Consider the following 24,744-nt stretch of genomic DNA (forward strand, 5'->3'; position numbering starts at 1 on the left):
AGCTTTGATACTTCTAATTTTGCGATTTCCCTTAGACCGGGTGGAACATCTGGAAGGGAATTTTTGTGAGTGAAGGGACTTTCCTCGAAAGGAATCTTGTAACCCTCGGATATGATCGACTGTACCCATTTGTCTTGTGAAAGGGAAAGCCAGGCTTCTGGGTATAGCGATAATCTTCCCCCGACTGCCTCCAAGGATGGACAGTCGGGCAACACCTCAGGGATGCTGGAAGGGCTTGTCAGAGAGAGGCTCTCTGCTGCCCTGGTTCTGGACCCCTCTGCCCCTAGGGCGTCTATTATTATTACCCCTCTGCCTCTAGGGGTAAACTGACCACGTGTGTCCGGCGTGACTCCCTGAGATTTACGGAACCACATCTTTCCCCCCTTCTGTCCTTTAGGGTAAGGCCTAGAAGGGGTAGAAAAACAGACTCCTACGGCAGAAAGAGTCTTGCCGTCTTGCTCACACCTGGTCAAAGTATCCTTCACCTGAGGACCAAACAATGTTGATCCATCGAAGGGAGAGTTTGTGAAGGACGCCTTAAAGGGATCTGCAAAATTACAGAGCCGCATCCAGGACTGACGTCTAAGAGCCACTCCTGTTCTTGCAGCTCTACTCGCTCCATCTGCTGCATACGAAATTAGCCGCATGGAGGAGTTGGTTATGGAGTTAAGGATTCCTAGCTGAGAAGCAATCTTGTCCTGAGCCCCTGCAGCTGTAGGATCCTGTACTACTTCACCTAATTCTTTAAGGATGTCCCTTTGAAGTCTGGTGAAGTGACATAAATAGTTCAGCGAACGCATGGCAAAGGTAAGCTGAGGAAAACATCCGCTTACCATACCTGTCCATGGTCCTAGAATCCTTGTTAGGAGGATGGACTGGTACGGAAAGATCTGCAAGTTCCTTTTTGGTGGCGGCCGCCACCACCATGGCATCAACAGGGACACCTTTTGTAAGAAATAATTTCTCGGAAGGGGCTGTAATAAATTTAGAAGGCCTCCTGGGAACTGGTTCCATGGAATCAGGAGATGCCCACGCCTTCCGAGCTATCACCTCCATGAGGGGGTCAAAAGGCAGAGACACCCAGGAGGTGGAGGGTCGAGATCCAAACGCCTCTAGGTATACCGACTCATCCTCGGAGGGATTAATGGAGGGCCAGTTTCCCCTCTGTTTTAGGAGTTCTAGGATGTCTGAAAAAGAGACATCCTCAGAGGGGGATCTTGGGGACCCCTCCGACTCATCTAAGTCGGTATCTGAAGTTGCAGACTCAGGGGAGTCTAGGTGCTTCCTCTTACAGGTCCTCTTACGTGGAGGATCTCCTGACGGATCAGGAGAATCCTCAGAAGGGGGGGGGGTTCTTCCCAGTGGGGAAACCTGAGGCGGTGGATCTCTCGGTCTGGGAGCAAGAGAGTGGGAAGAGACATCTACAGGCACCAAAGAGGGAGGAGCTAAGGGGATAGACTGCTGACTGAGCCCAGGGGCCAGCACACTCCTCATCACCTCGAAGGCTCCCCTCCCAGGGAGATCGGAGACCCGCTCGAAGAAACAGGGGCTCGGGCCCACCGAAGGGAAGGCTCGAGGCAGATGTCGGAGCCGAGCTCACCAAGGTCAAGCCCGAGGGGAAGAGCGGGTCGGACAAGGGTCTGATGCCACTCACCCCTCGGAGCAAACCAGGGAAGCCTGACCACGGATCCCTCAAGGAAGGTCTCGAGGAGGAGATAAGAGTAGAAGCTGAAGGAGCAGAAGGGGTGGTATCTGCCCGCAGCCGTAGCAGTGACTATACCAATAGACTCTGGCTCCGAGCTCTGGAGGAGAGTCGAAGGAGGAACTTGAAGAGGGTGTGGACTAGTAGTCATCTGTTGAGATGGACTATGAAGCATTTGGGCTAGTGCCTGTGATTTTAACAATCTGCTTACCACTCTCTCCAAATCGTGGTCTGAGAGCCTGGAAGACCTAGATGATCGGCTCCGATGGCTCCGCTCCGAAAGAAGAGGAGAGGTTGGAGCTGACAGTATCGGCTCCAAAGAGGGAGACCTGGAACGCTTCCTCGACGGAACCATCGGAGCCGAAGAACCCTCGGTTCCAGACGGAGCCGACAACTTATCGGCTCCAAGCCTGGTCAAAGATGTATCGGCTCCGGCCAGAGCCAATACAGGCAAGGAAACAATGGTATCGGCCGCGGCCACCGATACAGCCTTAGACACATGGTGGTCAGAGCGGTCGGAGCCGACACCAATGTGGCAGTTAGTATCGGCACCGATAGCCATCGGTGCGAAGATTTAGACAAAATAAGATCGGCTCCAGCGGAGCGATCTCGACTCAAAGGAGTCGGAGCCAGGGCCGAAGGCTTAGAAGCAGAAGCCTGGGCCTTGGAGGTCTTAGAGGGCTTGCCCGAAGCAGACTTGGCCGGGAAGCCCTCCGGTTTAAGTAGTCCTCTTAAAATTAATTTATTTCTCCTTTCCTGCAGGACTCTCTGGCTGAAAGAGTGACAAATAGCACAGGAGTCCTGCAGGTGGAGAGGTCCCAGGCAATAGATACAAGAAGTGTGACCGTCTGTCAGAGACAAATTCTGACAGCACGAGTCACACTTCTTGAAGCCTGAGACCCTCTGTTCTTTGGACATAGTGAGCACACACACAACACACTACTCACACACAGTCCCAGATTCAGAAATTTAATTTAAACTGGGGAAAAAATAAACCCACACACACACCCTGACAGGAAGGGATGGGAGGGGATTTAAGGCCCAACTAAATAAAAACTAGGGAAAAAGTAAACTAGAGCTAGAGACCCTACAACTATCTAAAAGTATCAAATAAACTAATATAAACTAATATACGAGAGAAATTTAGGAATGGGGTGACTAAAATTTGTATGACAAATTACTTACCAAGAGCTGGCAAAAGGAGTACCTCATCAGCGAAGCGGCAAACGAGATCTGGGTATTTACCACCTTGCATCATGGGATATGGGGCTGCCTCAAGCTGGTAAAAGTGACTCTCGAGCTTAGCAAGTGCCGAGTCGGAGCCGAGGATCGGCTCCGAACCCCATCCAGCAAGAATGAAGGCGAGATTGACAACTTAACATTACGTATTCACCACAGCCATGTCCATCTTTTTCACAAAATTCACTACCATCTGACCTTCTGCATTCCTCTCCTTAACACCATACCTGCCCATCACTTCCTCATCCACTCTGTTCCCTTCACCAACATGCCCATTGACCAAAGTATTGTTTTACATTCATTTCTAAACTGGTGAAATTTATTTCTTATGGAGCTTTTAACCTTCCTTTCTTTAACTTAATGTTATAATTCTGTTCAAAATGGTCCTCACTTGAATTAAATATGTAATAATTTTTAATCAGTTTGTTTTATACAGGTTTTTATAGGTTTAAAGTGCCTATTATATTGGTTTCGATTTTAACTCTTATTTATTCATTAATATTTATGAGTATTTATGAGTCATTTTATTGAATGCTTTTATTGGTCAATCTGTTCACTAGCAAGATATTTAACCTGTCAATTTACCTCAGAACCACATCTGATGAAGTGTTTGAAGTGAAAACGCTGTATTTAATTGCCTGCATTTGTGTGTTTACTGTGTGTTTTGTGCACATATTAAATTGGTTTTAAAAAGCTTCTGGCTGGCTTCTGGTCTATTGGTACCTTGGATTTGGTTATTGGTCTCATTTTGGTACCTTGTGGCTGTTTTTTCTTGTTCAACATCTAGATCAAATTATACATATCTAAAGGCAATCTAGTGGTAGGAGGAGATTTTAATTGTATTACCAATACTTCTGAAACTACTAATAAAAAATCTCCATGTTTAACAGCTACTGCAAAACTATTAAAAAGATGGCCCAAATCTTTAAACTTGATAGATACCTTTAATGTTATAGATAACAACTAATTATTATTCTCTCACCAAGACTATAGATTTGGTACTCAAACCAGAATAGATAAAATATACATTTCTCAAGATCTTCAAACAAAAATGACTTCTTTCTCAATAATACCATGTCCCCTATCAGATCACAATTCATTAGTTCTAAAAATGCAAATAGATTTTAAACCACTAACATTTATATCTAGAATTCCTGCGTACATTACAAAAATAAAAGAATTTAAGCAGTGGTTAGTGAATGAACTTAATGTCTTTATAGATATAAACTACAACTCAGAAGTGAATATAGTAATGGTTTGGGATTCACTTAAAGCTTACATTTATGGGAAATTGATTGGTTGGTATAAAAAACAGAATCAAGGAATGGGAATCAGAACTACAAAGAAAACTCATTATATAAATCCCAAAAGTCCATTAATTTGAGTGAAAACAAGAAGAAAATAGAAGAATTAAATAAAAGATAATAACAAAATATCAAATCATAAAACTAATTTAGCCATGGAAATGTTAAAGATAAATTCTTATGATACTTCCTCAAAATATTTACATAATGTATCTGTTAAAGTTAAAATGCCATCTAAAGCTAACTCTATTATTAATATCTTACATGAAGAAAAAGGTAAGAAAGTTTCGGAAATAGGAGATATACTAGATGCTTTTAAGTGTCATAGAAATCATTATAAAAGTAAGAATATTACAACAGACCATTTTAACATAGAAAATATGATTTCTAATATTAAACCAATCCCTGAAAGATTACAAAGGAATTTACAAAAACCCATTACACACAAAGAAGTTACTGATAAAATCAAAGAAAGTAAATCTGATAACTCTCCTGGAATGGAGGGTTTAATCTCAGTAATTTACAAATACTTTCCCAAAAATATAACCTCATTACTACATAAAACACTAATTGAAATTCAAACCCATGCAATAATTCCTCCTTCATGGAGATGCTCTTTAATCATACCCATTTTAAAAGAAAATAAAGAAGCTCGTCATTGTAGTTCATACAGGGCAATTTCATTGTTAAATAATGACTATAAAATATTTATATCTATCCTGGTAAATAGAATGAAAAACCAAATGAATGAAATATTCAACAATGATCAAACTAGATTTATTCAAAATAGTCACACACATGACAACGTGAAAAGAATATTGACATTAATTGATTATTTAAACAAAGAAAATACAGAAGCCTTGATAACTGGTCTGGATATTGAAAAAACATTTGATTCTCTAAACTGGGATTATTTAATTAAAATTCTTGAAGCATATGCCTTTCCTCCCTCCTTTATAACATTCATTAAAATGGTTTATGAAAACAACTTGGCTTATATAAAAATAGGACCCTTCACCTCAGAGGCTATACAAATTACAAGCGGTACTAAACAGGGTTGCCCTATGTCACCCATCTTATTTGCATTGGCTACAGAGCTATTGGCTATATTAATACGAAATAATCCGAAGATAAAGGGAATAAATATATTTGGACAATATAATTCTAAGATCATGCTCTTCGCTGACGATATACTTCTTACACTATTGAATTCTAAATAAGTCTTAGATGAACTAAATATTTTGATACAGAAATTTCGTAAGATCTCAGGTCTTAGTTTTAATAACCAAAAATCTAAATATTTATTACTAAATAAGAAGAATGATTTACAAATAGACAAGAATCATATCATAGGTGAACAGTAGCAACTTTAAAATACCTGGGGATAATTTTGTGTGAGACTACACAAGATATAATGAATATTAACTATAAAAATGTCATGGATACAACAGATTCTCTAGTGTTCAAATATAATAACCTATTCATAGTTTTTGAAGACAGACTACAGCTGATTAAAATGGTTCTTCTTCCCAAAATTTTGTATGTAGTACAAGTTACTTTGTTAATTCCTGAGAAAACCTATCTTAAGAAAATAACAGCAATACTCCTAAGGTTCTTATGGTATCCTAAAAGAAATAAAATTGCATATGCCCATCATATTAGACAATGGGATCAGGGAGGAATACATTTTCCGGACACTGAATCATATATAAGAGCTACTCTACTTAAAACAGTGACAGAATGGATTGGATTAGTCCTAGTTATATCTCCAACTGGAAAATGCTACATACAACTATAATAATAAATGAAAACAAATTACTTAAAAATACTATTACTAAGGATAAAGATTATATATTATGGCATGCATTGACTTTAAATTTGCAATATAATATAACTAAACTAACTAGGTCAAATCTAATAAATCATTTATTTGATCATTTTAGGAAATTTATAAATATGAATATGGATTTAAAGCTCTGGTTCACAACACTAATTCCCTTCAGTATTACTAAAAACTTTCCAGATAGAATTCATAGGGACATATTCATCTCTTGGGAACAGAAAAAATAAATTTATTGGTTGCATTGTATAAAAAATCAACAAGTATTAGATATACAATATATGATGTCAACTTATGAATTAAATTCTCATGAATGGTTAATACTTCAGAAAGTACAGTTTTGTACCTACCATAAATGTAGATGTTCGAGTGTTCACACTGCTACAGTCATTACACTTGGGTTATCCTGCCGTCAGGCGGTCCATAGTCGGCCAGAGTTCCAAAGTCTTGGTCCGGCGTCGGTTGCTGTCGCTTCTTCCCTGACGTCAGTGCGCCAGGGGTATATAAGATGCATCCGATGCCATTTTCTTCAGTTTTTCTTACCCCAGATGTCAGGTGGCCCCAAGTAGGTAGGCAATACATATTGCAAATAAAACATCCATAAAAAATAAAAACAATACCTTCAGTTACAAGCAAATACACCACAAAGGTTGTATAGGATAGAAAGGTATTGATAAGTCCAGCTAGGACAGAGGGGATGGAGGGAGGGTAACCTGGACTGCAGCAGTGTGAACACTCGAACATCTAAATTTATGGTAGGTACAAAACTGTACAATGTTCATCATGTTACACTGCTGCAGTCATTACACTTGGGTAGAATCCCAAAGCTAAGGTTGGGTGGCTGGTCTATAAAGAGTTAGGATTGGCTATGAGGCCCTGCAGAACTGCAGTGGCAAATCCTGCTCTGGATTTAGAGTAAAGAGGCAAGTGGTAATGCTTAGTAAAGGTGTGCACTGAACTCCAAGTTGCAGCCTCCAAAATTTCCTTGGTTGGTACTCCTCTGAGAAAGGCTGTTGAAGTGGCTGTTGCTCTGGTAGAATGTGGCCTAATGTTATTAGGGACTGATTTTCCATGCTGTGTGTAGCAGTAACGAATACAGTGTCCTATCCATTTGGAAATAGTCTGCTTTGAGATAGCCTTGCCCTGTGATCCTGCAGCATATGCTACAAACAGTTGCCCAGTTTTCTTGAAAGCTTTTGTTTTGTCCAAGTAGAAGCGTAGCTGCCTGTGTATGTCCAAAGAGTGCAGAAGTTTCTTCGCTTTATTCTGGGGGTTTGGACAGAAAGTTGGCAAATGGATGGTTTGGTTAAGAGCCACACTAGATACCACCTTTGGCATGAAGGTAGGGTTTGTCTTTAAAGAAACCCTGTCTTGATGAAATATTATAAAAGGTTCCACTGCCATTAATGCCTGTATCTCTGAGACTCTTCGTGCTGAAGTTACTGCCAGGAGCAAAGCTGTTTTCCATGATAAAAATTTTAGATCGGCTGTATTGGCTGGCTCAAAAGGTGGCAAGGTCAGTTTTTCCAAAACAAAATTGAGGTCCCACGTTGGTGTTGGTGCTCTCTGGGGCGGTCTTATGTTTTTAGCCCTGCTGAGGTACTGCTTTACCAAGGGATGAGAGAATAAAGGAGGATCCGTGTTGTAATGAGCTGAAATGGCAGAGGCATGGATCTTAATTGATGAGAAGGATAGGCCTTTGTTCAGCATCTCAGTTAAGTATTGTAAAATCTGAGGAATGTTTGGGACAAGAGGGTCAAGGCTTTGAGCCTGGTTATAGGCACAGAATCTCTTCCATTTTTATGAGTAAGATTTCCTGGTGCTAGGCCTCCTGGCCTCCAAGATGATATCCATAACAACTTTAGAGAGAGGCGTTGCCTGTTTGACTAATGAATCTGCCATGCAGCCAGGATTAGGGTTTTGAGCTGACTGTGCAGGATCTGATTGTTTTGTTGTGTCAGAAGGTGTGAAATTTGAGGCAAAATCCATGGTGGGCCTTGAGCTAAGTTCATTAAGATTGGGTACCAGTGTTGGCGTGGCCAGTCTGGAGCAATCAGGATCATCTGTGGTTTTTCTTGTCTGGCTTTTAGGAGTACCTTTGAAAGGAGAGGCAGTGGTAGGAAGGCATAATCTTTTAGGTTTTTCCAGCTGAACGAAAGAGCATCCACTTTCCATGCTTGTGTGTGGTAAGTCCTTGTGCAGAATATTTGTAGTTGGCAATTCAGTGGGGAGGCAAAAAGATCTATCTGGGCACCCCCATTTTTGTATTACCATGCTGAAGATTTGTGGATTTAATTTCCATTTGTGAGGGTCCATGATACTTCTGTTGAGATCGTCTGCCAGAGTATTTTTCTTTCCTGGCAGGAATTGTGCTTGCAGATGTACTTGATAAGTCAGAGCTGTGTTCCACAAGGTCATGGCTTGCCTGCATAGGGGATAAGAATGAGTGCCCCCTTTGCTTTTTTATGTACCACATTACTGTGGTGTTGTCTGTCTTTAATAATAATTGTCCTGGATGCAGAAGGTCCTTGAAAGCTGTTAGGACATTTTGAACAGCCAACATCACTTTTTGATTGATGTGAAGATGCATTTGGTCTGTGGTCCACTTGCCCTGAATACATTTTCCTGCCATGTGTGCTCCCCAGGCGTAATCTGAAGCATCTGTTGTTAGTCTGCCTGGCTGTGGGTAGAGTGAAAGGCTGACCCCTGTTGAGGTGACATGCCTGTGCCTACCATCGAAACTCCTGTTGTAGGCAGGGAATTATTGGTATTACTGTTTCTAAACTGTGAGAGTGTTGAGTCCAAACACTTTTTAGGTACCATTGTAATTTCCTCATATGCAGTCTGGCATATGGAATTAGTAGTATGCAGGATGCCATGAATCCCAGGGCCTGCAGAATTTTTCTTGCAGAGAGATGGGACTTTTTTGCCAGCAATTGAAAATATTGAGTCAGTTGTCCTTGTGTCTGGCATGTGATAAGCCATCTGGGCCGTTGTATCCAAGCTGGCACCCAGGAATATTATCTGTTGTGAGGGCACTAGTTTTGACTTCTTTTCGTTTACTGTGTACCCTAGAGAAATTAGCAGCCTTTTTACAAACGCCAGATGCTTTAGAAGAATGTCCCTTTTCTCTGCTTGAATGAGACAGTCGTTCAGGTATGGATATATTTGAAATCCTTTTTGTCTGCAAAATGCAATCACTGGTGCCAGGCACTTTGTAAAGACCCTGGGCGCAGTAGATAAGCCAAAGGGCAGTGCAGAGAATTGGTAGTGCATTGTACCCGCTTTGAATCTGAGGTATCTTCTGCAATCTTGTCTGATAGGGACATGCAGGTATGCCTCTTTGAGGTCCAGAGTAACAAGCCAAGCCTTCTTGCCCAGCATGGGAAGAAGCTGCTGCAGTGTCAACATTTTGAATTTCGGAACATCCAAGTAAGTATTTAGAGTTGAAAGGTCTAGTATGGGTCTCCACGCTTTGTCCTTTCTGGGGACCAGGAAGAGTCTTGAGTAAAATCCTTGTCCTTGTTCCTGCTGTGGTACTTTTTGAATAGTTCTCATGTCCATGAGGGCTGAAATTTGTTTTTGAGCCTCTGCCCATTGATTTTGTGGCAGGTATGGCATTCCCTTTAGCCTTGGTAAAGTGTGAAAGTGGAACCTGTATTCTTGAGACACAATATTCAGAACCCATTTGTCTTGGGTGATTGTTTGCCAATTCTGAGAAAAAAGTGCTAGTTTCCCCCCTAAGAGAGCTGCCAAAAGGGAAGTGCTTGGCATACGAAGGGGGAAGTAATTGGGACTGTTTCCTGTAAGGTTGAGACTTGTCTTCACCTCCTTTTGGGGTTGAGGTACCACACTGTCGTTGTCTGTAAGAGCCTTGGGGTTGAGATCTGCCTCTTGGGCATCTGTATCTGCCTCTCTGTGGCCTGTCTGACACTGGAAAGGACCCATTCTTTGTAGGTCAGTTTCTGCTAAATCGAGGTGGCTGTAACTGTAAGAAATCTTTGACTGTTTGCATAAACTTAGCTTTATCCCCATTTTCTTTAACACCTCTTCTGCCTTAACACCAAACAAGGTATCATGCTGTAAAGGAGCATCCAATAATTAATATTACTGAATATGACTGAAGGTTTTGTTTTAAATAGAACTAACCTCTATTTACTTGGGACAATACTAGCTACAAAGAGATGGAATTCTACCACAGTACCTAGAAGAGAAGATTTTCTGTGTTTATTGAAGAGGACAGTCTTAATAGAAGTTAAAAGCAAGGAATTAAGAATGTTTCCTATGCCATTATATAATAATCCTTGGAAAAAAGTTTTAACATTGATTGACACTTTCAAATGGATCTAACCTCCTCTTGAAATAATTATTTCTTAAGATCAATTTATCTACTTCTGTATAACTTTTTATCATTCATTTTTCATATGTCAGGCTGTATGTAAATTTGTATATAGTTAATTTATTAAGTAATATGATAGGGCATTGTATTAAGTATTCATTTGTTGTTTATTTCATATCTAAAATAAAAATGATCTGAGTAAAAAAAAAATAGTGAGACAAAAGTTAATCTAAAGGATAACTATGAGAAAGAAGGTATGTAGGGTATTCCAGGTTCTGTTAAAGTGAGGGTGAATTGGGATTCTAGATAAAGAAGAGGCATCTGAAGCCTGGTAATGGAGAGGGCCACTGGAGGCCAATGTTGTTAAAGAGTAACTTGCAAAGTGTAGTGTGCAGAAAAGATGCCTTTTACTTTACTTGGAAAAAAACTAATACGTGTTAAAAGATGCAACTAAGCAAGTTAGTCATTGATTACAGTTGCTCAGGCCAATGTAAACAAATTTATTACCTTGACTCATATGCTGTAGATCAGATAATGAGCAGTTTGGAAGAGCTTTCCACAAATACAGCACCTCAATTGTAGCCAAGATACACAGCTCCTTGGTAGGAGGCTGTTTCTTATACCTCTCTGCCTGAAATGACAAAATAATTGTATTACTCAGAGAGAGATGCGCTAAAGCAGAAAATAAATCTATACAGGCAGAGTGAGTTATCATGTGGTGGCTGTGTAAGCAAGCAGGTGGGTACACTGTCTGCTTTTTTAAGTTATTTGGAAGTACATAGTAAGACACTGCAAAGGACAACATTACACAACATGTGTACAAAATAAACAGCCAGTCACAATGCAATTAGAAAGTACAGTTGTGTACACTTACCATAAATGTAGATGTTCGAGTGTCTTCACTGTTGCAGTCATGACTGTAGGGTTCTCCCCTGCCGGCAGGCAGTCCTTGGTCGGACAGAATCCCAAAGTCTGGGGCCGGCGTTGGCTGTTCAGCCATGCTCCCTGACGTCAGAGTGCCAGGAGTACAAAGCTGACAGCCAATGCCATGTTCTCCAGTTTTTCTTGCACAAGATGTCAGGAGTCCCAAAATGAGTAAGGTCCCATACCCTTTGCAAATACACCTCAGAAGAATGGTGAAAAAAGGAACCACACAAAAGTAAAAATAAGAGGGGACAGGAGGGAGAGCAGACTGCAACAGTGAAGACACTCGAACATCTACATTTATGGTAAGTGTACACAACTGTACTATGTTCATCATGTTTCACTGTTGCAGTCATGACTGTAGGGTAGAATCCCAAAGCAGAATGAAAGGGAGGTGGTCATAAAGTAGAAGGGGCGGCTAAAAGGCCCTGCAAGACTGCAGAAGCAAAGCCTGCCATAGACTTAGAGTAGAGAGGTAGATTGTAGTGCTTTGAGAAAGTATGCACTGAACTCCAAATTGCAGCTCCCAAAATGTCTTTGGTAGGAACTCCCCTGAGGAAGGTAGCTGAAGTGGCAGCAGCTCTGGTGGAATGAGTCCTTATACTCCCTGGGATTTGCTTTCCATGGTGTGAATAGCAAAATCTGATTCCATGAGCAATCCATTTAGAAATGGTCTGTTTTGAAATGGCTTTACCTTGGGAACTTGAAGCATAAGAAACAAACAATTGCTCTGATTTCCTGATGTCTTTGGTTCTGTCCAGGTAAAAACGTAGTTGTCTGTGTACATCCAAGGAATGTAAGATCCTTTCCCCTTTATTTTGAGGAGTGGGGAAAAAGTTGGCAAGTGAATAGTTTGATTTAAAGCCACTTTGGAAACCACCTTAGGCATGAAAGTAGGATTAGTCCTTAAAGACACTCTGTCGATGAAAAATAATATAAGGTTCCACAGCCATAAGAGCTTGCAACTCTGAAACACTCCTGGCAGAGGTCAGAGCGAACAGGATGGCTGTTTTCCAAGATAAAAACTTGATGTCAGAAGAGGCAGCAGGCTCAAAAGGTGAGCTTTTCCAAAACATAGTTGAGATCCCAAGCAGGAATGGGAGGAGATCTAGGGGGCCTTAAGTTCTTAGCTCCTCTGAGAAACTGTCTCATGAGCTGGTGGGAAAAGATTGGAGGGTCTGTATTATAATGAGCAGAAATAGCAGAGGCATGTATCTTAATGGAAGAGAAAGAGAGATCCTTATGTAAGAGGTCTGTCAGGTAAAGTAAAATCAAAGGAATGTTAGGAAGAAGAGGATCAGAATCCTGAGCCTGCATTCAGGAACAAAATCTTTTCCATTTTCCTGCATAAGATTTTCTAGTGCTAGGACGTCTGGCTTCTAAAATGACATCCATAACCTGCTTGGGTAGGAGAGAATGAATCAAAGACCCTGGATTAACCAGGCCGCCAGGCTGAGAGTTCTGACATGGGAGTGTAGAACCTGACCCTGGTGTTGGGAAAGAAGGTTCGGAGTCTGTGGTAAAATCCAAGGGGGCTCTAGACAAAGGTTTTTCAGAGCTGGGTACCAAAACTGTCAAGGCCAATTTGGGGCCAGCAAGATTATCATCTTGGGCTTGTCCTGTTTAATCTTTAATAATACCCGTGGAAGAAGAGGAAGAGGTGGAAAGGCATATCCCGAGAGGTTTCTCCAACTGAATGATAGTGCATCCACTTTCCAAGCTTGTTCGTGGAAAGTCCTGGTGCAAAAAATCTGTTGTTGATGATTGAGGTGGGATGCAAAGAGGTCTATGTGAGGACATCCCCAGACTGCTGTTATCATCTTGAATATTTCGGTGTCCAACATCCACTCGTGTGGGTCCGAAAGGTTTCTGCTCAGACTGTCTGCCAGGAAGTTTTGCTTCCCTGGTAGAAACTGAGCTTGAAGGTCCAGATGGCAAGCTAGAGCTGTGTTCCACAGATCCATGGCTAATCTGCAAAGGCGGTAGGAATGAGATCCCCCTTACTTGTTTATGTACCACATAACTGTGGTGTTGTCTGTTCATATCAGTGGTTGTCCTGGTTGTAGAAGATTCCTGAAGGCCAATAGAGCTTTCTGAACAGCTAACATTTCCTTTAAATTGATATGCAGGTGCTTCTGATCCTTTGTCCAAAGGCCCTGCAGACAGTTGCCCTGAAAATGGGCTCCCCATGCATAATCTGAGGCATCTGTGGTTAGTATCCAAGTGGCAGGAGGCAGACAGAAGGGTTTTCCTTTGTTTAGAGTACATGCCTTGGACCACCAAAGGAATTCCTTTTGAAGACAAGGCAGGACGGAGATCAGTATGTCTAAACTGTGGCAATGCTGAGACCATACACTTTTTAGGTACCACTGTATTTTCCTCATATGTAGTCTTGCATATGGTACGAGAAGGATGCAGGAGGCCATGTAACCCAAAGCCTGCAGGAATCTCCTTGCAGATAGCTGAGTTAAAGTTGCCAAGGTTTTTAAAGTTGAAGCCAGCTGTAACTGTTTTCCGTATGTCAGAAATGCCATCTGGTTTGTAGTGTTTAGAGAAGCGCCCAGAAAAATTATCTGTTGTGAGGGTGTCAAATTTGACTTTTTTATGTTTACAGTGAATCCCAGGAACTTGAGAAGATTCTGAACAAACTGTAGATGCTGGAGTAAGACATCCTTGCTGTCTGCCTGAATAAGACAGTCGTCCAGATAAGGGTAAATTTGAATTCCCTTGAGTCTGCAATAAGCTACTACTGGAGCCAGGCATTTGGTGAAGACCCTGGGCGCAGTAGACAATCCAAAGGGCAGCGCAGAGAATTGAAAGTGCCTCGATCCGGCCTTGAACCTGAGGTATTTTCTGTGGTCCTGCCTGATGGGAATGTGAAAATATGCCTCCTTTAAATCCAAAGTTACCATCCATGCATTATTTGGTCAGCATTGGAAGTAGCTGCTGTAGAGTAAGCATCTTGAATTTTGGTATCTCTAGAAAAGTGTTCAAGACTGACAGATCCAGAATGGGTCTCCATGAATTTTGCTTCCTGGGGACTAGAAAGAGCCTTGAGTAAAAACCTTGTCCCATCTCTGAAAGTGGAACTAGTTCTATGGCTTTCATAGCCAAGAGAGCTTCCACCTGGTTTAAGGCCTCTGTCCATTGATGTTTTGGAAGATCTGGCCATCCGCTTGGCCTTGGTAGGGTATGAAAATGGAATTTGTAACTTCTTGAAACCACATCCAGAACCCACTTGTCTTGGGCTATAGGAGTCCAATTTAGGTGAAAAAGAGAAAGTTTTCCTCCGAGAGGGGCTTCCAGGAAAGAAGTTCCTGCAGCCCAACAGAGGGAATCATTGAGTCTGTTTCCTATGAGCTTGCAACCTGTCCTCTCCTCCCCTAGGGGTGGAAGCAGTCCACTGTCTTGGTCTATAAAAACTTGTGTTTGAGGCCTTCCTCGGGAGTGTCTGTATCTACCCCTTTGAGGCCTGTCTGAATTGGGAAAGGACCAATTTTTTGTAGGCCAATTCCTACTAAATTTGGGTGGCTGTACTTGTAAGAAATCTTTAACTGTTTGCATGGATTTTGCCTTGTCCTCCATCTTTTTAATCACCTCTTCAGCTTTAGATCCAAACAAAACATTATGCTGAACAGGAGCATCCAGTAATTTAGCTTTTACTTGATCTGGCAAATTTTGTTCCTTTAACCATGCATGCCTTCTAATTACTGTGCCAGAGGCAGCAGCCCTACAAGAAGCCTCCAAGGCATCAAATCCACAGTGTAAACCATGCTTCCCAACTTGTTCAGTGGCATGCATTAAGTTATGTAATTCCTTATCATCTGCACAGGCGGAAATGGAAGTTAGCTTTTGTTTTAAAACAGACAGGAGAAATTGCTGGTATTTCAGCATATGAAACTGACAGTTTAAAGCCCTAATAGATAGCAGAAGTGTACACTTTTTTGCCCCATCTTTCTAAAGATCTGGAATCCTTCTCAGTGGGAATGGGGTTTTTAGCAGAAGCGGCCTTAACTCCCTTAGGACCCTGAGAAATGGTTTCAGGGTCAGCAGTAGGGTTCTTGTATAAAAATTGGTGGGAATCAGGAACCCTGTAATATCTGTCAGGCTTAACAGGAGCTGGAGGAAAAGAGTCAGGGGTTAAGTTAGCCTCCGAGAAAGCATCATTCACAATATCCAAAATAGGAGGAATAGCCAGGGGTCTATGTTGGGGAAGAAGAAGAAAATCCCTTAGTCTTTTCTTAGATTCCGAGTACTCCTGTCCTTCCCAGTGGAAATGTTCCCTCATTTCATGCAAAGTTTCTCCAAAAGAGAAATCCTCAGGGGGAGAAGCTGAAGGAATGGATTCCTCAGCATCAGAATCCTCATAAGGAGGGAATGAATATTCCTGGTCAGAAGAAGAAACTGAAGAAACAGAAGCCTGATCAGAGGAGTCATAATAAACTTCCTGCCTTGGCCTTTTATCTGGAGGGGGATGTGAACCCCTAATCACAGTAAGTAAGTCCTCCGCCATCTTAAGTAACTGTTTCTGTGACTTGGGAGCCGGATCAGAAGAGGCCTGTGTTGCAGTCTTTGATTTGGAAGGAGTCTTTGCCTTTGTCTTTGGCTTTGCCTTTATTAGAAGCTGAGTAGGCCTGAAAACTCCTTCGGAAGCCGGTACCTGCACAGCGGCTCCGGACCCATCCGAAGGAGCATTGTCCGAAGGTCCTGCAACAGAAATATTCAAAGGCCTAGTTGGCTCCTCGTGGGAGTCCGTTTGGGCCATCTGTTCCGAAATGGCCGATGGCAGGGGCTGCAAAAGCGCCTCACTGACAACGGCCAAACCTGAAGCTGGCTCTGCTTGTACGTTATCGTCCGATTTGGACCTCGGAGGCCTGTCTTTGTCCTTGCGTTGTTTGTGAACTCCGGTAGCCAGAACCGTATCCCACATTTTGTAATTAAAACGCCTACCGAAGTAATGAAATGCAAAATCGTACCTTCGTTTAATTGTACGTTGATTGAATCTAGCACAAAACTGACAACTACCTACGTCGTGGTCAGGGCCTAAGCAAGGAATACAGTAAGAATGAAAATCCTTATGAGGTATTTGCTTCCCACATGAAATACAATTATTAACTTTTTCTGACATCGGACTGGAGCAAGAAAAAAGTTTCCCCAACAGGGTACTTAGCTTTGAGTAGGAGAAGAAAGTCTTCGGACTGAAGTTTGTTCAGAAAAAATTGTCAGGAGTCAGCCGACCGGCACTTGCGAACTGCTATCACCGCATGGCAAGAAAGACTGGAGAACATGGCGTCGGCTGTCAGCTTTGTACTCCTGGCGCTCTGACGTCAGGGAGCATGGCTGAACAGCCGGCGGACCCAGACTTTGGGATTCTGGCCGACCGAGGACTGCCTGCCGGCAGGGGAGAACCCTACAGTCATGACTGCAACAGTGAAACACGATGAACATCACAAAGTAGGCAAGATCATGCAAACAAGAAAATCTCAGTTTTAGTTCCATCAATTGGGCTATCATGTTTAGACTACCTCTAGTTGGGGGTAGTGGCCCATTGTAATTATATCTTCTACAGTGTCCTAAACAGTACTGCTGCTATATGAACAAGGCATGTCAGAACAGTCACTCAGCCTTGGATTACTTCTGAGATAAAGATCATTTATAGACAGTTTATCAACAAACAAGGATGACTTGTGACCAACCCAAACTCAATATGCCAGCAGTAGTGTCAGATTTGGCATTTTGCTAACCTTTATCACAAGCTGCTTATTGTCTGAACAGGTTATGTCTCGATTTCTAGATCAATTTTTATCTGCTCTTTTAAGTAGATTACCAGTGCATTGCTCACATCTGACTACATATAGAAAGAATGCAATAACTGTTTACATTCACCAAACAGCATGATGAATGTGTCAGTTTTCATATTGGCATAAATAAAATCTTACTCTTCAGATGTTGTATATCTTACTCATACATTAGCTTTATAGATTAGTACTAGGCTAATTGCACTTGTGGGCCATTTTAAGCCTAACCAATTACCCCATATGAGAATCAAACCCTGCACCTTGTGTCTGCAAGGTAAAGACATTAAGCATTATGCCAACCTCCCAATCCTCTACTGCTGATGTAACATAATGAAGTCTGCTTTTAACTTGAACATACTTCACTGCTGATGTAACATAATGATGTCTGCTTTTGCTTTTAACTTGTACATAACTTCATGATGTTCCTAACCACATTGTTTGATTTTTGTCTTGGAAACGGTCATCTTGGGCCCTCCTTATAAATGGGCTCTTGTCAAGTAAGATCAGCCCCAATTAAAAAAAGAGAAATAAATGCATAATTTGCATTTAACACAAGACTCGTCTGTATATCGAGATAAGGCTACTTGCTAAAGTCATGCTCATAAATTGATCAGAAGGTTATAACTTAAAGAGCCTAAAAACAAAACCACAGGAAAACAAAAAATCTCTTAAGATATATTTACTATGGGCTTTGCCAGAGGGTCCCAGAAAACAGGTGAGCAAGTTACTTCTCTAGAACCCTTGGCGGCAGGACCAGACTTAGGTAAACTGGTGCCCTAAGTGACAAAATAATTGTATTACTCAGAGAGAGATGCGCTAAAGCAGAAAATAAATCTATACAGGCAGAGTGAGTTATCATGTGGTGGCTGTGTAAGCAAGCAGGTGGGTACACTGTCTGCTTTTTTAAGTTATTTGGAAGTACATAGTAAGACACTGCAAAGGACAACATTACACAACATGTGCACAAAATAAACAGCCAGTCACAATGCAATTAGAAAGTACAGTTGTGTACACTTACCATAAATGTAGATGTTCGAGTGTCTTCACTGTTGCAGTCATGACTGTAGGGTTCTCCCCTCCCGGCAGGCAGTCCTCGGTCGGCCAGAATCCCAAAGTCTGGGTCCGGCGTCGACTGTTCAGCCATGCTCCCTGCGTCAGGCGCCAGGAGTACAAGTTGACAGCCAATACCATGTTCTCAGTTTTCTTGCCCCAGATGTCAGGAGTCCCAAAATGAGTGAGTCCCATACCCTTTGCAAATACACCTCAGAAGAATGGTGAAAAAAGGAACCACACAAAAGTAAAAATAAGAGGGGACAGGAGGGAGGGAAACCCAGACTGCAACAGTGAAGACACTCGAACATCTACATTTATGGTAAGGTTACACAACTGTACTATGTTCATCGTGTTTCACTGTTGCAGTCATGACTGTAGGGTAGAATCCGAAAGCAGAATGAAAGGGAGGTGGTCATAAAGTAGAAGGGGCAGCTAAAAGGCCCTGCAAGACTGCAGAAGCAAAGCCTGCCCTAGACTTAGAGCAGAGAGGTAGACTGTAGTGCTTTGAGAAAGTATGCACTGAACTCCAAGTTGCAGCTCCCAAAATGTCTTTGGTAGGAACTCCCCTGAGGAAGGTAGCTGAAGTGGCAGCAGCTCTGGTGGAATGAGTCCTTATACTCCCTGGGATTTGCTTTCCATGGTGTGAATAGCAAAATCTGATTCCATGAGCAATCCATTTAGAAATGGTCTGTTTTGAAATGGCTTTACCTTGGGAACTTGAAGCATAAGAAACAAACAATTGCTCTGATTTCCTGATGACTTTGGTTCTGTTCAGGTAAAAACGTAGTTGTCTGTGTACATCCAAGGAATGTAAGATCCTTTCCCCTTTATTTTGAGGAGTGGGGAAAAAGTTGGCAAGTGAATAGCTTGATTTAAAGCCACTTTGGAAACCACCTTAGGCATGAAAGTAGGATTAGTCCTTAAAGACACCCTGTCTTGATGAAAAATAATATAAGGTTCCACAGCCATAAGAGCTTGCAACTCTGAAACACTCCTGGCAGAGGTCAGAGCTAACAGGATGGCTGTTTTCCAAGATAAAAACTTGATGTCAGAAGAGGCAGCAGGCTCAAAAGGAGGTAAGGTGAGCTTTTCCAAAACATAGTTGAGATCCCAAGCAGGAATGGGAGGAGATCTAGGGGGCCTTAAGTTCTTAGCTCCTCTGAGAAAGTGTCTCATGAGCTGGTGGGAAAAGATTGGAGGGTCTGTATTATAATGAGCAGAAATAGCAGAGGCATGTATCTTAATGGAAGATAAAGAGAGACCCTTATGTAAGAGGTCTGTCAGGTAAAGTAAAATCAAAGGAATGTTAGGAAGAAGAGGATCAGAATCCTGAGCCTGCATTCAGGAACAAAATCTTTTCCATTTGCCTGCATAAGATTTTCTAGTGCTAGGACGTCTGGCTTCTAAAATAACATCCATAACCTGCTTGGGTAGGAGAGAATGAATCAAAGACCCTGGATTAACCAGGCCAGGCTGAGAGTTCTGACATGGGAGTGTAGAACCTGACCCTGGTGTTGGGACAGAAGGTTTGGAGTCTGTGGTAAAATCCAAGGGGGCTCCAGACAAAGGTTTTTCAGAGTTGGGTACCAAAACTGTCGAGGCCAATTTGGGGCCAGCAAGATTATCATCTTGGGCTTGTCCTGTTTGATCTTTAATAATACCCGTGGAAGAAGAGGAAGAGGCGGAAAGGCATATCCGAGGTTTCTCCAACTGAATGATAGTGCATCTACTTTCCAAGCTTGTTCGTGGAAAGTCCTGGTGCAAAAAATCTGTAGTTGATGATTGAGGTGGGATGCAAAGAGGTCTATGTGAGGACATCCCAGACTGCTGTTATCATCTTGAATATTTGATTGTCCAACATCCACTCGTGTGGGTCCGAAAGGTTTCTGCTCAGACTGTCTGCCAGGAAGTTTTGCTTCCCTGGTTTGAAGGTCCAGATTGCAAGCTAGAGCTGTGTTCCACAGATCCATGGCTAGTCTGCAAAGGGGGTAGGAATGAGATCCCCCTTGCTTGTTTATGTACCACATAACTGTGGTGTTGTCTGTTCGTATCAGTAGTTGTCCTGGTAGTAGAAGATTCCTGAAGGCCAATAGAGCTTTCTGAACGGCTAACATTTCCTTTAAATTGATATGCAGGTGCTTCTGATCCTTTGTCCAAAGGCCCTGCAGACAGTTGCCCTGAAAATGGGCTCCCCGTGCATAATCTGAGGCATCTGTGGTTAGTATCTGAGTGGCAGGAGGCAGACAGAAGGGTTTTCCTTTGTTTAGAGTACATGCCTTGGACCACCAAAGGAATTCCTTTTGAAGACAAGGCAGGACGGAGGTCAGTATGTCTAAACTGTGGCAATGCTGAGACCATACACTTTTTAGGTACCACTGTATTTTCCTCATATGTAGTCTTGCATATGGTACGAGAAGGATGCAGGAGGCCATGTAACCCAAAGCCTGCAGGAATCTCCTTGCAGATAGCTGAGTTAAAGTTGCCAAGGTTTTGAAAGTTGAAGCCAGCTGTAACTGTTTTTCGTATGTCAGAAATGCCATCTGGTTTGTAGTGTTTAGAGAAGCGCCCAGAAAAATTATCTGTTGTGAGGGTGTCAAATTTGACTTTTTTATGTTTACAGTGAATCCCAGGAACTTGAGAAGATTCTGAACAAACTGTAGATGCTGGAGTAAGACATCCTTGCTGTCTGCCTGAATAAGACAGTCGTCAAGATAAGGGTAAATTTGAATTCCCTTGAGTCTGCAATAAGCTACTACTGGAGCCAGACATTTGGTGAAGACCCTGGGCATGATAGACAATCCAAAGGGCAGCAGAGAATTGAAAGTGCCTCGATCCGGCCTTGAACCTGAGGTATTTTCTGCGGTCCTGCCTGATGGGAATGTGTAAATATGCCTCCTTTAAATCCAAAGTTACCATCCATGCATTTTAGTCAGCATTGGAAGTAGCTGCTGTAGAGTAAGCATCTTGAATTTTGGTATCTCCAGAAAAGTGTTCAAGACTGACAGATCCAGAATGGGTCTCCATGAATTTTGCTGGGGACTAGAAAGAGCCTTGAGTAAAAACCTTGTCCCATCTCTGAAAGTGGAACTAGTTCTATGGCTTTCATAGCCAAGAGAGCTTCCACCTGGTTTAAGGCCTCTGTCCATTGATGTTTTGGAAGATCTGGCCATCCGCTTGGCCTTGGTAGGGTATGAAAATGGAATTTGTAACTTCTTGAAACCACATCCAGAACCCACTTGTCTTGGGCTATATGAATCCAATTTAGGTGAAAAAGAGAAAGTTTTCCTCCGAGAGGGGCTTCCAGGCAAGAAGTTCCTGCAGCCCAACAGAGCGAGTCATTGAGTCTGTTTCCTATGAGCTTACAACCTGTCCTCTCCTCCCCTTGGGATGGAAGCAGTCCACTGTCTTGGTCTATAAGAGGCTTGTGTTTGAGGCCTTCCTCAGGAGCGTCTGTATCTACTCCTCTGAGGCCTGTCTGAATTGGGAAAGGACCAATTTTTTGTAGGCCAATTCCTACTAAATCTGGGTGGCTGTACTTGTAAGAAATCTTTAACTGTTTGCATGGATTTTGCCTTGTCCTCCATCTTTTTAATCGCCTCTTCAGCTTTAGATCCAAACAAAACATTATGCTGAACAGGAGCATCCAATAATTTAGCTTTTACTTGATCTGGCAAATTTTGTTCCTTTAACCATGCATGCCTTCTAATTACTGTGCCAGAGGCAGCAGCCCTACAAGAAGCCTCCAATGCATCAAATCCACAGTGTAAACCATGCTTCCCAACTTGTTCAGTGGCATGCATTAAGTCATGTAATTCCTTATCATCTGCACAGGTGGAAATGGAAGTTAGCTTTTGTTTTAAAAGAGACAGGAGAAATTGCTGGTATTTTAGCATATGAAACTGGCAGTTTAAAGCCCTAAGAGATAAAGTAGCAGAAGTGTACACTTTTTTGTCCCATCTTTCTAAAGATCTGGAATCCTTCTCAGTGGGAATGGGGTTTTTAGCAGAAGCGGCCTTAACTCCCTTAGGACCCTGAGAAATGGTTTCAGGGTCAGCAGTAGGGTTCTTGTATAAAAACTGGTGGGAATCAGGAACCCTGTAATATCTGTCAGGCTTAACAGGAGCTGGAGGAAAAGAGTCAGGGGTTAAGTTAGCCTCCGAGAAAGCATCATCCACAATATCCAAAATAGGAGGAATAGCCAGGGGTCTATGTTGGGGAAGAAGAAGAAAATCCCTTAGTCTTTTCTTAGATTAGTCAAATAAAAAGAAGTAGGTCTCACCACGATGTTGCTGAAAATAAAACTCTGTGTCTCCTTATATCAAAGGCAGAAATAAAACTTTATTCCATAAACAACAATGATAAGCTTTCAGTAGGTAATACTACGCTTCATCAGATAATTTTTAGAATGAAAAAACTCTCTATTTAAATTCAAAAAGGCGGGAACTTAATTGATTTCAACATTAATTACATAGTTAAATGATTAAATAGTTATCTGCATGTTAACACTTTTCTCACTGTTTTGGAAGACAACACTCTTCCATCAAAACAAAAAACAAAGTATACATATAAAGTATATATATGTATGTATGATGCATTTACTGAGTGAATTCAAAATAAATAAATAAATTTAATAAAGCATTCTGTAGAATCATGGACAATTTAACATGCTTGTATAAACCACTTTTTAAAACTCATTTCTAAATTCTCAATTCTGAATAAATACTCTAAAATCAACTTACTTGTTTCAACAAAACTTCATTGCAACCTCACTATTTCATAAATTATAATACTTAATTCCTTAAAATGTAACTTAAGGTGTGAGGGTTATGCCTGGCAAAGGCAGCATCTGGAAGCATCAATACACTTCCGTGTAGTACCTAGGGGCATGCGGGTTCTCTGCATGCCCACATACGGAGAAAGCCATCCTACTCTTTTGAAAAGATGGCGAGACCTTAATATTGAATTAGGGTTCAGCTACATGAGGCTCCTTAATGAATATTTTGCACCCTTGGAAGCGGAATTGCGGATCAAGATTGATTCCACTTATAAAACTATTGTTTCTCGCTTTAAATCTGAGCACTGTAAGTCTAAATTACAAGATATTTGTAGACGCATCAACACCTTTAGTGACAAGCTTAAACAAACAAAGTTAAAAAAACTTCAAAGAGACTATAAAGATTTTTCTCTCGGTCAGATATTTGTTTGGCCGAGGTATAATGCTACGCAAACACGTCAGCGTGTTGATGACGTATCGGTTGAGCTTGCTTCTTCTTCTAGAGCTGATTTTCACCTTAAAGAACATAACCCTGTGGTTTTGGGGAACTCCACAGGTCCTAACTTTGGACCTACGTCCCCTGTGGTTGCCAATTTTAGGGAGCGTGTTCCTGCGACTCCACCGCCAAACCAGCAAGCTTTCATGGATGTTCCGCCAGAATTTGCTTCAGGAGCGATACCAAAAGTGAAGCAGGATACACGTTTTTTACCCTACCCAATAAAACAGGCCACACGCAACAGAGGGCGATCGAACAGCAGAGGACCCAGGAAGCGAAAACTAACAGGAGAAAGGTACGAAGACGCGAGAAAAGCAAGAAATTGACTGTTTTACCTTATAATATGTCTAGTTTGGTACTGGATGATGCAGACATTGCGCTATTAAGCAGAGGCTTAAACTTTATTCCTGCACTGAGTAGCACTTTAACAGATACTCTATTTGGTTTACGTTTGTTTTGTACGACAGTTTCATTGAAAATGCTTTTTAAAGATACCACTGAGATAACTACTGATTTTAATAGCCTTTTTAAACGTAAGAGCAATTTTGTTCCAACACCATCAGTTAGTGTGGAAAGTTTTTTAAAAACATGTGAGAATTACTTTTATTCACTGTTTTCTAAACGGAATAGGAAGGTTGCCTATGTGAATCTTTCTCCATTAGAATATAAGTCGCTAAATAAATTTAAGAAAACAACAGAAACAGTTATCAGACCTGCTGACAAGGGAGGAGGGATTGCCATATTTGATGCACATGACTATGAAAGACTCGTGTTAGATTTACTTTCTGATGTTAACACTTATAATATTATTAGTTCAAATGATCTTAACAAAATAATCAAGAATGTACAGGAAACTATTAATGATTTACTTTACTGTAGACAGATTAATATTGATCTTCACAGTTATCTTTTCATTGAACATCCATTAACACCAGTCGTAAAAGGTTTACCCAAGATTCATAAGCAAGTTACACCTATGCCTATGAGGCCCATTGTTTCAGGAAAAGGGTGGGTTACCTCCAATATTTCGAAATACATTGAGCATAATCTCAGACCAATAGTAGATTCTATAACTTCTATCCTGAAAGATTCTTATGAACTATTAGATAGTGTACTGAAATTGAAGTTAGACAAGATACCCAATAAGTACCTCTTAGTGACATTGGATATAAAAAATTTGTTTACTTCTATTCCAAATGAAATAGGTCTAAAAGCTATTAGAGAGTTACTTGTCAGTGAGCCAACATTCACTGGAGATAAAATTATTTTAATTTG

At 41.6% G+C, this 24,744-nt stretch overlaps 1 protein-coding gene across 1 annotated transcript in view; it reads right to left on the minus strand.

Annotated features, from left to right (window-relative positions):
- TTC39C (tetratricopeptide repeat domain 39C) overlaps positions 1 to 24,744 on the minus strand; it is a 1,361,526-nt gene that overhangs the window by 264,107 nt on the left and 1,072,675 nt on the right. The window contains exon 10 of the mRNA XM_044065353.1: positions 10,932 to 11,055. Coding sequence (XP_043921288.1) covers positions 10,932 to 11,055 — 124 coding nt within the window. The remainder of the gene's footprint in view (positions 1 to 10,931; positions 11,056 to 24,744) is intronic.

Source organism: Protopterus annectens, chromosome 3.part0 (assembly GCF_019279795.1).
Source record: "Protopterus annectens isolate FY-2018-M chromosome 3.part0, PAN1.0, whole genome shotgun sequence".
Classification (NCBI taxonomy): Eukaryota; Metazoa; Chordata; order Ceratodontiformes; family Protopteridae; genus Protopterus; species Protopterus annectens.